General features: G+C 43.2%; 1 protein-coding gene across 3 annotated transcripts in view; it reads left to right on the top strand.

Moving 5' to 3' along the window:
* The first annotated feature begins 3,306 nt into the window (after positions 1–3,306).
* LOC135508922 (tight junction protein ZO-1-like) overlaps positions 3,307–15,022 on the top strand; it is a 220,775-nt gene continuing 209,059 nt past the window's right edge. For 2 of the 3 annotated variants that reach the window (XM_064929141.1, XM_064929140.1), the window contains exon 1: positions 3,307–3,811. In XM_064929141.1, the coding sequence (XP_064785213.1) occupies positions 3,660–3,811 (152 nt within the window). In that variant the 5' untranslated portion in view covers positions 3,307–3,659. The remainder of the gene's footprint in view (positions 3,812–15,022) is intronic. The other variant, XM_064929145.1, reaches the window with a different exon arrangement.

Below are 15,022 nucleotides of genomic sequence, written 5' to 3'. Positions count from 1 at the left end.
GCCCTGGTCTAAAGTAGTGCACTATATAGGGAATAGGGTTCTATATATATCCCATTTAGCAGACGCTTTTGTCCAAAGCGACTTACACGTCGGCTGGGGCCACTACTTTTACATATGGGTGGCCCCAGCGGGAATCGAACCCACGACGCTTGGCGTTGCAAGCGCCATGCTCTACCGACTGAGCCACACAGGACTCTGGTCTAAGGGGGCCCTGGTCTAAAGTAGTGCACTATATAGGGAATAGGGTTCTATAGGACCCTGGTCTAAAGTAGTGCACTATATAGGGAATAGGGTTCCATAGGGTTCTGGTCTAAAGTAGTGCACTATATAGGGAATAGGGTGCCACTTGGGAATCACTCAGTGGCTGCTGTGTGTTCAACTTCCTTAAATGTCCTGGAGGCTTGAGGTCCTGGTGCCACTGGTGACCTGGATGAAGAAGAAGACGAAGGAAAAGAAGATGAAGATGAAGATGAAGATGAAGAAGAAGACGAAGGAGAAGAAGAAGGAGATGAAGAAGAAAGGGGAAGAAGAAGAGGAATAAGAAGGAGGAGAAGAAGAAGAAGTAGAAGAGGAAGGAGAAGAAGAACATATTAGGACAATATTGACATTTCTGGAAAATTTGCTAACAAATTGCTAAACAAATCTTTAAGCCATGTCTGTCATTATATTGTTGAGGGCTGCTGAGTTTATAAAAATGCTATGTCCTTCAAATGCCACTTCATTCTTGGTTCACCTCACAATAGAGTGACACTGATAGAAATGGAATCTCTAGAAAGGGCTTGGAACCTTTGACAGGGATGATTTAACTTGAGATGGCTTGCCAGGTCTGAGATAAATAACTGTTTATCTACATTTAAGAGAGAGCACAGTTTTTCTGTGTCCTTAACCAACTATTTAAAAGGTAATAAGATCCAGATCCTTGAATAACATTGGTTGACTAATTCCCAAATTAGCCCAATGCTGTGTAGCTACTCCATAGTCTAATGCTGTGTAGCTACTCCATAGTCTAATGCTGTGTAGCTACTCCATAGTCTAATGCTCTGTAGCTACTCCATAGTCTAATGCTCTGTAGCTACTCCATAGTCTAATGCTCTGTAGCTACTCCATAGTCTAATGCTCTGTAGCTACTCCATAGTCTAATGCTCTGTAGCTACTCCATAGTCTAATGCTCTGTAGCTACTCCATAGTCTAATGGACATAATATACAGTACCAGTCAAAATATTGGACACACCTACTCATTCCAGGCTTTTCTTTATTTTTACTATTTTCTACATTGTAGAATAATAGTGAAGACGTCAAAACTATGAAATAACACATATGGAATCATGTCGTAACCAAAGAAGTGTTAAACAAATCAAAATATATTTTATATTTCAGATTCTTCCAAGTAACCACTCTTTGCCTTGATGACAACTTTGCACACTTTTGGTATTCTCTCAACCAGCTTTGTGAGGTAGTCACCTGGAATGCAAAGAGAAATGACAGTCCATCATTAATTAAGACATGAAGGTAAGTCAATCCGGAAAGTTGAAGAACTTTGAAAGTTTCTTTAAGTGCAGTCACAAAAACCATCAAGCGTTATGATGAAACTGGCTCCCATGAGGACCCGCCACAGGAAATGAAGACCCAGAGTTACCTCTGCTGCAGAGGATAAGTTCATTAGAGTTACCAGCCTCAGATTGCAGCCCAAATAAATAAACATCAACTGTTCAGAGGGGACTGTGTGAATCAGGTCTTCATGGTCAAATTGCTGCAAAGAAACCACTACTAAAGGACACCAATAAGAAGAAGAGACTTGCTTGAGCCAAGAAACACGAGCAATGGACATTAGACTGGTGGAAATCTGTCCTTTTGGTCTGATGAGTCCAAATGTGAGATTTTTGGTTCCAACCGCCATGTCTTTGTGAGACGCAGAGTAGCTGAACGGATGATCTCCGCATGTGTGGTTCCCACCGTGAAGCACGGAGGAGGAGGAGGTGTGGTGGTGCTTTGCTGGTGACACTGTAGGTGATTTATTTAGAATTCAAGGCACACTTAACCAGCATGGCTACCACAGCATTCTGCAGCGATACGCCATCCCATCTGGTTTGAGCTTCGTGGGACTATCATTTGTTTTTCAACAGGACAATGACACAACACACCGCCAGGCTGTGGAAGGGCAATTTGACTAAGAAGGAGAGTGATGGAGCGCTGCATCAGATGACCTGGCCTCCACAATCACCCGACCTCCACCCAATTGAGATGGTTTGGGATGAGTTGGACCGCAGAGTGAAGGAAAAGCAGCCAACAAGTGCTCAGCATATGTGGGTTATTCCTTCAAGACTGTTGGAAAAGCATTCCAGGTGAAGCTGTTTGAGAGAATTTCAATAGTCTGCAAAGTTGTCATCAAGGCAAAAGATGGCCACTTTGAAGACTCTAAAATCTAAACTATATTTTGATTTGTTTAACACTTTTTACATCACTACACGATTCCATGTGTGTTATTTCATAGTCTCCAGTGAAAGTTGCGCTCCTGCTGTGAAAGCTGAGCCTTTACGTAAAGTAGTAGAAGACAACAAAAACCACATAGTCATGGGTCTATCCATAGGGACTCTCTCAGTGGCAAGTCATCTGGCTGCCTCCACCTGAGATGGTCGCTGTCCTCTGTCCAGTGGTGCTGAATCAGACCCGGTATACCGATTGTGTCGCTGTTCACTTTCAGTGGTGCTGAAACAGGCTTTGGAGGGACCAAGACAAGATAGATGTTGAAGATGGGCTGGAAGCCATTGGCAGCTTTCCATTAGCTTAGTGCAGGTTGGCTTAGTGCAGGTTGGCTTAGTGCAGGTTAGCTTAGTGTTGGTTAGCTTAGTGCAGGTTGGCTTAGTGCAGGTTGGCTTAGTGCAGGTTGGCTTAGTGTCGCTCTGGATAAGAGCGTCTGCTAAATGACTTAAATGTAATGTAATGTAATGCAGGTTGGTTTAGTGCAGGTGCTGCACTGACAAGTAGGCTTCTTATGACTGGTTTGCCTATGTCACCACAAATGATTGCAAATCCTACTACATTTTAATCTTGTTAAGACTACTACTTACATGGAAAGTCATAAAATGCATGACGAGGGAAGAATTCAATGAGAGATGTTTTAGCTTTATGGAAAGGAAAGATTTAAAGTATCTCCGATGTTTGACCCCATAAGTAGATGCGACAAGAGAACATCCTCAAACCCACCCACCTCCCACATTCCCTCTCTTTCTCCCACTCGCTCTCCCTGTGCCTCTGACTACACACTCCCCACTACCTCACGATCGATCAGACGCTTGAACCAACGCCGCAGCACTGACCGTTATTCACAGACTGTTTTACAGCAAAGTGAGAAAGGAAAAAAGGAAAAGGAGAATATAACATGATGTTTAAATCCTGACTTTAAAAACATATAAAACATTCGCATGGATTGGGCGATCTATTCGGAGTGCTAATAGGATACGATGAGAGTCGTCTTGGTTACTGTCATTCTAGACATGGCTCTTAGTCGCGGTATGGCACCTTTCTCTCAGTTTCTCGGGAAGTGTTTCCCCTGTCAGTCCTTCACCGCTACTGGAAATGGCGTTGAGATGAAGCTGAACAAGGAAGACGCAGTAAAAGCAGACGCTGCCAGGGAATAAACTACTACTACTACTACTATATGATTACCTGTGCTTTTCTTTGGGTTGGATTCATAGTAGCGGTGGACAATACCATGGTGAATTACCAGAAATATATTACTGTTATGCAGCTGGCTCTGGGGGTGACCTCCTACAACAAAGAACATCATCTTCCTCCCAGGAAATCGTTGTGGTGAGTATGAATATGATTTAGTGCTCTTTCTGCCTGCTGCAGCGGATGATTCAGGATCATTATGGGATGCCGCCAGCCAGCCAGGTTGATGGTGTGATCAGGGGCATACTTCTATAGCGGGGGCGCCACGCGCCAAGCTGTCATCTCCGGCACATCCTTTTATAATAAGAGGGGTTATGGGCGGAGAAGAAACCAGAGAGAATCGTTATATGGTAGCTACGGTTGGTCGAGCAGACTCAACCTGCAAGATTAGCATTTTGTGTTTCGCTGTGATATATATTTCAGAAGCAAGTCCAGTGACAATCTACCGCGTAGCCAGCCTGCCCTCTCTCTCTCTCTCTCTCTCTCTCTCTCTCTCTCTCTCTCTCTCTCTCTCTCTCTGCACCATGTTGCAATCATTAGGCTACAACAACTCCAGCACTAGTCAATATGCTGTAGGCTATAGGTAAACTCTGCATGCCCTGTGTTTGCCTGCCTTCCAGCGTACGTGTGTGTATGTGCGTGCATTAATTGGTGCGCTCGTGGCGTTGGTTATTGCATTTAAAGAGAAATACATTATAAAGCTTTCCAAATTGAGTGTGTTTTGTTCAATGCATTATAGGAGACTCATTGTTATGTTTACACCTCTGTAGCTTCATGCTTCTGCTCCTCTGTGATTTCATGCTTCTTTAAATTCACTGACAGTTCTGCTATTGCTACTACTTTCTCATACACTTTCATTATCCTAACTAATTGCATAGTCATGTGTCAATTGCATAGTGACGTGTTGAATCCCCAATAACTCCCTCTACAGTAATGTAGGTCTTTAATAAACATTTAAAACATGAAAAATGTATTTTCCTGTTTTTCTTTATTTATACATTCCATTTTAAACTGAATTGCAGCCGAGGGACTCGTGCACTATATATAGGGAATAGGGCCTTGGTCAAAACTAGTGCACTATATATAGGGAATAGGGCCTTGGTCAAAACTAGTGCACTATATATAGGGAATAGGGCCTTGGTCAAAACTAGTGCACTATATATAGGGAATAGGGCCTTGGTCAAAACTAGTGCACTATATATAGGGAATAGGGCCTTGGTCAAAACTAGTGCACTATATATCGGGAATAGGGCCTTGGTCAAAACTAGTGCACTATATATCGGGAATAGGGCCTTGGTCAAAACTAGTGCACTATATATAGGGAATAGGGCCTTGGCCAAAACTAGTGCACTATATATAGGGAATAGGGCCTTGGTCAAAACTAGTGCACTATATAGAGGGAATAGGTTGTTATTTGGGATGCTGCCTTTCCTCTCATCTCCATGAAACATTCTAATTCTAATTAATGAATTAACATTCTAATTCTAATTAATGAATTAACATTCTAATTCTAATGAATGAATTAACATTCTAATTCTAATTAATGAATGAACATTCTAATTCATACTCTATTCTTTCTGGGTGTTCTTGTGTCTTTCCATCCATTTCAATCAATGTGTCTCAAAATATAAGTGCTGATCTAGAATCTGTTTAGCCTTTTAGATCAGAATGAATAAGATTATATGGAAACAGTTGGGGCCTTGATCCTAGATCAGCACTCTTACTCTGAGACACTTTATGGGTAATCTTCCCATCTTGTCCTGTGAAGCTTTGCCGTTCACCTTGTTGACCTCAGCAGAGAAACGATCCTTCTTCTAATTGTCTAAGTCTTGCAGTATTTTTTTAAGCATCTCAGAGCATGAGTGCTGATCTAGGATCAGGTCCCCCCATCCATATAATGCTGTGATATAGGATATAAAAGGCAAAACTGATCCAAGATCAACACTCATCAGGGCCCAGAAAAACAATCTGTCTTGTAATTGTCACTCGGTCTTACAGTAAGCAGAACAGCTCAGTCGTCCGAACAGGAGCTGTGGAGGGAGAAGGGTTTTCTCTACTTACGAAAGGATTACAGTTCTGTTCTAAAAAGAAAAGAAGACAGTTAATTTGTCAGTCAATAGCCTCTTCAGCACATTGCTGTTGGGAGATCATTTCCGCCCGATAATGCTAGGACACTTTGGCATGGCTCCATTGAGGTTAGGCTTAAGTCAACACTCATTTCAACAGATTACAATAGTTAAGAATAGAAATAGAATAGAAATAAAAAGGTATATTTTACCTTTATTTTCCCAGGCAGGTCAATTACGAACAAATTGTTATTTACAACATAATTTAATTTAATTGAATAGATTAGAATGCAATTGATTAGAATAGAATATAAGTGAATAGATTAGAATATAATTGAATTGATTAGAATATAATTGAATAGATTAGAATACAATTGACTAGATTCAAATATAATTGAATAGATTCGAATATAATTGAATAGATTCGAATATCATTGAATAGATCAGAATATAATTGGAGTGAAAGAGAAGAAAGACTGTCTAAGACGGTCTAACGGGGGGGGGGGGGACACAACATGGCTATCTGAGCTTGTTAATGTTTTGTACTAATTAATATTAGGGATTAGAGACCATCCTTACTTCTATCCTGTCCATTCATGTCCTTGTGTGGTGTTGTGCTTGCATCTGCCACATCACAACGCTCTTGTCTTGGTAACGTGCTGGACTCAGTCCTATTGGTCCTGACCGATCTGCATCTCCTTCGTGTCCTTCGTATGGCGTTGCACTGTTACCATCGGTCTTGTTTCAACCTCCTCAGAATGTCCTGCTCCCTTAAACCCAGTACTATCCACTCATCTAACGGTACAAGAACACATAGAAATATAACTACTAGAGTTGGGAAGAAGAAGAAGAAGAAGAAGAAGAAGAAGAAGAAGAAGAAGAAGAAAGCCCTTTAATCCACAGTACTGTATGTCTGGTGGTCCAGCCTTCACGGGAACATTGACTTCAAATGGGATTGTCTGTTGTAGGAATTCTGTTTTCATTCATTAACCACGACTCCAATAACTCGAGAGGGGTGATGTCACCACAAGCCACGCAGAGACCGACCATTAGAAATATAATTACTAGCGTGGTGAAAGGCCCCTCAGACCACGGCAAATTAATGGGGATTCCCATTCTAGTAATTCTATGTCTACGGGGACCAACCACCTTGCAGGGACGATCCCAGTACGATCCCTACGTGTCTGGTTGGACCGAGCAACTCGCAGGGACGATCCCAGTACGATCCCTACGTGTCTGGTTGGACCAAGCACCTCGCAGGGACGATCCCTGTACGATCCCAGTACGATCCCTACGTGTCCGGTTGGACCGAGCACCTCGCAGGGACGATCCCAGTACGATCCCAGTACGATCCCTATGTGTCCGGTTGGACCGAGCACCTCGCAGGGACGATCCCAGTACGATCCCAGTACGATCCCTACGTGTCCGGTTGGACCGAGCACCTCGCAGGGACGATCCCTGTACAATCCCAGTACGATCCCTGTACGATCCCAGTACAATCCCTACGTGTCCGGTTGGACCGAGCACCTCAACGTTTACGGATCTGTAAGGTGGAAATACAGCGCATTCAGAAAGTATTCAGACCCTTGACTTTTTACACAGTTTGTTACTTTACAGCCTCATTCTAAAATGGATTACATTGTATTTCCCCTCATCATCAAATCTACACACAATACCCCATAATGACATCACACTACCCCATAATGACATCACACTACCCCATAATGACATCACACTACCACATAATGACATCACACTACCCCAAAATGACATCACACTACCCCATAATGACGTCACACTACCCCATAATGACATCACACTACCCCATAATGACATCACACTACCCCATAATGACATCACAATTAGAGGTCGACCGATTATGATTTTTCAACGCCGATACCGATTATTGGAGGACCAAAAATGCCGATACCGATTAATCGGCCGATTTTTTTATATATTTTTTTATTTGTAATAATGGCAATTACAACAATACTGAATGAACACTTATTTTAACTTCATATAATACATCAATAAAATCAATTTAGCTTCAAGTAAATAATGAAACATGTTCAATTCGGTTTAAATAATGCAAAAACAAAGTGTTGGAGAAGAAAGTAAAAGTGCAATATGTGCCATGTAAGAAAGCTAACGTTTAAGTTCCTTGCTCAGAACATGAGAACATATGAAAGCTGGTGGTTCCTTTTAACATGAGTCTTCAATATTCACAGGTAAGAAGTTTTAGGTTGTAGTTATTATAGGACTATTTCTCTCTATACCATTTGTATTTCATTAACCTTTGACTATTGGATGTTCTTATAAGCACTTTAGTATTGCCAGTGTAACAGTATAGCTTCCGTCACTCTCGTTGCCCCTACCTGGGCTCGAACCAGCAACGCAACGACAGCACCCCTCGAAGCAGCGTTACCCGTGCAGAGCAAGGGGAACAACCACTCCAAGTGACGTTTGAAACGCTATTAGCACGCACCCCGCTAACTAGCTAGCCATTTCACATCACATTGTTACACCAGCCTCATCTCGGGAGTTGATAGGCTCGAAGTCATAAACAGCTCAATGCTTGACGCACAATGAAGAGCTGCTGGCAAAACGGACTAAAGTGCTGTTTGAATGAATGTTTACGAGCCTGCTGCTGCCTACCACCGCTCAGTCAGATACTTGTATGCTTGTATGCTCAGTCATATTATATGCAACGCAGGACACGCTAGATAAACTAGTAATATCATCAACCATGTGTAGTAAACTAGTGATTATGAATGATTGATTGTTTTTTATAAGTTTAATGGTAGCTAGCAACTTACCTTGGCTTACTGCATTCGTGTAAAAGGCAGGCTGCTCGTGGAGTGCAACGAGAGGCAGGTCGGTATTGCGTTGGACTAGTTAACTGTAAGCTTGCAAGATTGGATCCCCCGAGCTGACAAGGTGAAAATCTGTCGTTCTGCCCCTGAACGAGGCAGTTAACCCACCGTTCCTAGGCCGTCATTGAAAATAAGAATGTGTTCTTAACTGACTTGCCTAGTAAAATAAAGATTATATATAAATTAAAATATAAATATTAAAATATATTAAAATGTATTATAAATTATAAATATTAAAATATTTTAAAAAATCGGCCAAATCGGTGTCCAAAAATACCGATTTCCGATTGTTATGAAAACTTGAAATCGGCCCTAATTAATCGGCAGATTAATCGGTCGACCTTTAACCACATAAAGAAAATATAGGTTTTTAGAATTTTTTGCAAATTTATTAAAGATAAAAAAAATCTAATTTACAGTATTAGTATTCAGACACTTTACTCTGTACTTTGTTGAAGCACCTTTGTCAGCGATTACAGCCTCGAGTCTTCTTGGGTTTGACGCTACAAGCTTGGCACACCTGTATTTGGGGAGTTTCTCCCATTGTTCTCTGCAGATCATCTCCATCTCTGTCAGGTTGGATGGGGAGCGTTGCTGCACAGCTATTTTCAGATCTCTCCAGAGATGTTCGATCAGGTTCAAGTCCGGGCTCTGGCTGGGCCTCTCAGGGACACGTGCTTAGGGTCGTTGTCCTGTTGGAAGGTGAAACAACACCCCAGTCTGAGGTCCTGATCGCTCTGGAGCAGGTTTTCATCAAGGATCTCTCTGTACTTTGCACTGTTCATCTTTCCCTCGATTCTGAAAAACATCCTCACAACATGATGATGTCACCACCATGCTTTGCCAGGTTCCCTCCAGATGTGATGCTTGGCATTCAGGCCAAGGAGTTCAATATTGGTTTCATCAGACCAGCGGGCTGTCGTGTGCCTTTTACTGAGGAGTGACTTCTGTCTGGCCACCCTACCATAAAGGCCTGATTGGCGGAGTGCTGCAGAGATGGATGTCCTTCTGGAGGGTTCTCCCATCCCGACAGAGGATCTCTGGAGCTCTGTCAGAGTGACCATCAGGTTCTTGGTCACTTCCCGACAAAGGCCCTTCTCCCCCAATAGCTCAGTTTGGCCTGGCGGCCAGCTCTAGGAAGAGTCTTGGTGGTTCCAAACTTCTTAAGAATGATGGAGGCCACTGTGTTCTTGGGGACCTTCAATGCTGCAGACATGTTTGGTACCCTTCCTCAGATTTGTGCCTTGACACAATCCTGTCTCGGGGCTCTACGGACAATTCCTTTGACCTCATGGCTTGTATTTTTTGCTCTGACATGCACTGTCAACTGTGGAACCTTCTATACACAGGTGTGTGCCTTTCCAAATCATATCCAATCAATACAATTGACCACAGGTGGACTCCAATCAAGTTGTAGAAACATCTCAAGGATGATCAATGGAAACAGGATGTACCTGACCTCAGTTTCATGTCTCACAGCAGAAGGGTCTGAATACTTATATAAATAATTGATTTAAAAAAATAATATTTGTAAATGTGCAAATATTTCTAAAAAAAACTGTTTTTACTTTGTCATTATGGGGTATCATGTGTAGATTGATGAGGAAATTGTTTTATTTAATCCATTTTAGCATAAGGCTGTAAGGTGACAAAATGAGGGAAAAGGGTGAAGGGGTCTGAATACTTTGTATTATGATGGAAAGAAGCTTTAGATTTGGGACCAACTGCTCTCCTGTATCCCCATACAGTAGGGGTCTGGCAGGCATAGAAATATAATATATAGAACGGAGCCCCCCCCATGTCAGACTACTCTGATCATAGGCGGCAGCTCTTTATCTGAATGTCTGTTATAGTAATTATATTTCTATGCACAAATCCCCTATAACTAATAACCAGAGAAGAAGAATGAATAGTATTACGACAACAGACCACCACCCTGACGCTCCTCCTGCAGCTGTGGCTCCAGCAGTAAAGAGGTCAGTCCATATGCAGCAGCTCTTTATCTCTAGGCCTGTTTAGCTAATCATATTCCTTGGCAAATTCTTATTAACCTAATTCTTACCCCGGGACAGAGAGGAGAGGAGAGGAACAGGGGGATCTGAGACAGAGAGGAGAGGAACAGGGGGATCTGGGACAGAGAGGAGAGGAACAGGGGGATCTGGGACAGAGAGGAGAGGAACAGGGGGATCTGGGACAGAGAGGAGAGGAACAGGGGGATCTGGGACAGAGAGGAGAGGAACAGGGGGATCTGGGACAGAGAGGAGAGGAACAGGAGGATCTGGGACAGAGAGGAGAGGGACAGGGTGATCTGGGACAGAGAGGAGAGGAAAGGAGGATATGGGACAGAGAGGAGAGGAACAGGGAGATCTGGGACAGAGAGGAGAGGAACAGGGGGATCTGGGACAGAGAGGAGAGGAACAGGGGGATCTGGGACAGAGAGGAGAGGAACAGGGGGGATCTGGGACAGAGAGGAGAGGAGAGGAACAGGGGGATCTGGGACAGAGAGGAGAGGGACAGGGTGATCTGGGACAGAGAGGAGAGGAAAGGAGGATATGGGACAGAGAGGAGAGGAACAGGGGGATCTGGGACAGAGAGGAGAGGAACAGGGGGATCTGGGACAGAGAGGAGAGGAACAGGGGGATCTGGGACAGAGAGGAGAGGAACAGGGGGGATCTGGGACAGAGAGGAGAGGAGAGGAACAGGGGGATCTGGGACAGAGAGGAGAGGAACAGGGGGATCTGGGACAGAGAGGAGAGGAACAGGGGGATCTGGGACAGAGAGGAGAGGAAAGGAGGATATGGGACAGAGAGGAGAGGAACAGGGGGGATCTGGGACAGAGAGGAGAGGGACAGGGGGATCTGGGACAGAGAGTAGAGGAGAGGAGAGGAACAGGGGGGGATCTGGGACAGAGAGGAGAGGAACAGGGGGATCTGGGACAGAGAGGAGAGGAACAGGGGGATCTGGGACAAAGAGGAGAGGAACAGGGGGATCTGGGACAGAGAGGAGAGGAACAGACCCAACCTACTGATACAGGTTAACTACAGCTGGAGTTGTGCTGTTCTGTGACCTTTCTTAAATAAAACCTTCCTGTTGGTCTTAAGCAGCATAAAACAGTAGTTCCTCTGTCCAGTTGACTGCTGCCCAACACTGGGTCCCGACCCTCAGTTTGGAAAGTACTGTTCGCTGTATGTTCTCCATGTCCTTGCATTTGGGGTTGAAAAACTGTAAAACTCCATGTCCTTCCTGTAAGTCATTAGATCTGTTACTAAATAAACAATAGCATCAGAGTGTGTTCTTCTTCTTCGCTGCCCATTAGTGACATCATCACTGAGGTCAAACTGGGGGCATTTGGTTGAAATATATTCAGGCTGGTCCACATAGGCTGGTCCACATAGGCCGGTCCACATAGGCCGGTCCACATAGGCCGGTCCACATAGGCCGGTCCACATAGACCGGTCCACATAGGCGGTCCACATAGCCTGGTCCACATAGGCCGGTCCACATAGGCCGGTCCACATAGGCCGGTCCACATAGGCCGGTCCACATAGGCCGGTCCACATAGGCTGGTCCACATAGGCTGGTCCACATAGCCTGGTCCACATAGCCTGGTCCACATAGCCTGGTCCACATAGGCCGGTCCACATAGGCCGGTCCACATAGGCTGGTCCACATAGGCCGGTCCACATAGGCCGGTCCACATAGGCCGGTCCACATAGGCCGGTCCACATAGGCTGGTCCACATAGGCCGGTCCACATAGCCTGGTCCACATAACCTGGTCCACATAGGCCGGTCCACATAGGCCGGTCCACATAGGCCGGTCCACATAGGCCGGTCCACATAGGCCGGTCCACATAGGCCGGTCCACATAGGCTGGTCCACATAACCTGGTCCACATAGGCCGGTGCAAATAGGCAGATTTTTTTGTAAGGTGAAAGAAATAGGTGATTTTATCGCCCGGTTGGTGATAGTGTCCTGAGCCACGGAGCTGTGATCACCTTGTTTTTGTAAGGTAAAGTATAATGGTGTTGTCCCTATCGGGGTGCAACAAACTCACCATAAAACCTCAACAATCTCACCATTAAACCTCAACAACCTCACCATTAAACCTCAACAACCTCACCATTAAACCTCAACAACCTCACCATTAAACCTCAACAACCTCAACAATCTCACCATTAAACCTCAACAACCTCAACAAACTCACCATTAAACCTCAACAATCTCAACATAAAACCTCAACAATCTCACCATTAAACCTCAACAACCTCACTATAAACCTCAACAACCTCACCATAAACCTCAACAACCTCAACAACCTCACTATAAACCTCACTATAAACCTCAACAAACTCACCATAAAACCTCAACAATCTCACCATTAAACCTCAACAACCTCACCATAAACCTCAACAACCTCACCATAAACCTCAACAACTTCAACAACCTCACCATAAACCTCAACAACCTCACCATTAAACCTCAACAACCTCACCATAAACCTCAACAACCTCACGATAAAATCTCAACAACCTCAATAACCTCACCATAAACCTCAACAACCTCAACAACCTCACCATAAACCTCAACAACCTTAACAACCTCACAATAAACCTCAACAACCTTAACAACCTCACTATAAACCTCAACAACCTCATCATAAACCTCAACAACCTCACCATAAACCTCAACAACCTTAACAACCTCATCATAAAACCTCAACAACCTCAACAACCTCACCATAAACCTCAACAACCTTAACAACCTCACAATAAACCTCAACAACCTTAACAACCTCACTATAAACCTCAACAACCTCACCATAAACCTCAACAACCTTAACAACCTCACTATAAACCTCAACAACCTTAACAACCTCATCATAAACCTCAACAACCTTAACAACCTCACTATAAACCTCAACAACCTTAACAACCTCATCATAAACCTCAACAACCTCACCATAAACCTAAACAACCTTAACAACCTTAACAACCTCAACAACCTCAACAACCTCACCATACACCTCAACAACCTTAACAACCTCAACAAACTCAACAACCTCACAATAAAACCTCAACAACCTCAACAACCTCACCATAAACTTCAACAACACGAGAACTCGTAAATATTGTTTGTTTTGTTTTGCAGGGATGGGGTTACATCCACATTGAACTCCAGATACAGACTGATCCAGTTTAATTTCCTCCATCAGCTCTATATCACCCCATTTAGACTGCACAAGTTCAACCCAGAAATTTCCTCCCTATGTTTTAGATGTGGCTCAGATGAAGGAACATTCCTCCATTCCACTTGGCAGTGTTCAAAACTACACGGTTTCTGGCAGGGGGTATGCGATACCATATCCTCAATTCACAGGGTTGCATTCCCTTTAGACCCGGAGGTCTGTCTACTGGGTAACTTTACTAACACCAATCTTAGGCAAAGCCATACTATAAAGCTAACAGAAATATTGCTAGCGATTGCCAAGAAATGTATTGCCTTGAAATGGAAATTGGATTCCTCCCTGCCAGTCGCAATGTGGCTTTCGGAAGTTAATAGTTGTATCCCTTTGGAGAAAATCACTTACTGCTTGAGGAATAAGTTAAAGACATTTTACAGAATTTGGCAACCTTTTATTGTCTATATGGAGAATCTCCCCCCACATCTCATTGATTGAATCTATATAATCTATATCTATATCTATAATCCTCACATAATGTTTCACACGTAATGTATAATATGTAGCCTACGGCAGGTGATCCAATGTCTCGTTATTTTTTTTATTTTTTTTATTTTTTATTATTGTATGTTTGTTTATATAATTATAATTATAATTCATTTTTGTTACGTTCGTCTGTTACTGTCACTTTGTCCTATCGTTGTCTAATATCTTTTCACTTTTGTTTTGAATGTTCTTAATTGGAAAATGCAAAAATAAAATAATTAAATAAACCTCAACAACCTTAACAACCTCACTATAAACCTCAACAACCTTAACAACCTCACCATAAACCTCAACAACCTTAACAACCTCACTATAAACCTCAACAACCTCAACAACCTCACCATAAACCTCAACAACCTTAACAACCTCACTATAAACCTCGACAACCTTAACAACCTCACCATAAACCTCAACAACCTTAACAACCTCACCATAAACCTCAACAACCTTAACAACCTCATCATAAATCTTAACAACCTCCCCATAAACCTAAACAACCTTAACAACCTCAACAACCTCAACAACCTTAACAACCTCAACAAACTCAACAACTTCAACAACCTCAACAAACTCAACAACTTCAACAACCTCACCATAAACCTCAACAACCTCAACAACCTCACAATAAAACCTCAACAACCTCACCATAAACCTCAACAACCTTAACAACCTCATCATAAACCT

This window comes from Oncorhynchus masou, chromosome 22, assembly GCF_036934945.1.
Source record: "Oncorhynchus masou masou isolate Uvic2021 chromosome 22, UVic_Omas_1.1, whole genome shotgun sequence".
NCBI classification, from domain to species: domain Eukaryota; kingdom Metazoa; phylum Chordata; class Actinopteri; order Salmoniformes; family Salmonidae; genus Oncorhynchus; species Oncorhynchus masou.
Note: the sequence above shows the minus strand (reverse complement) of the source record. Positions and strands in the feature narration are given on the sequence as shown.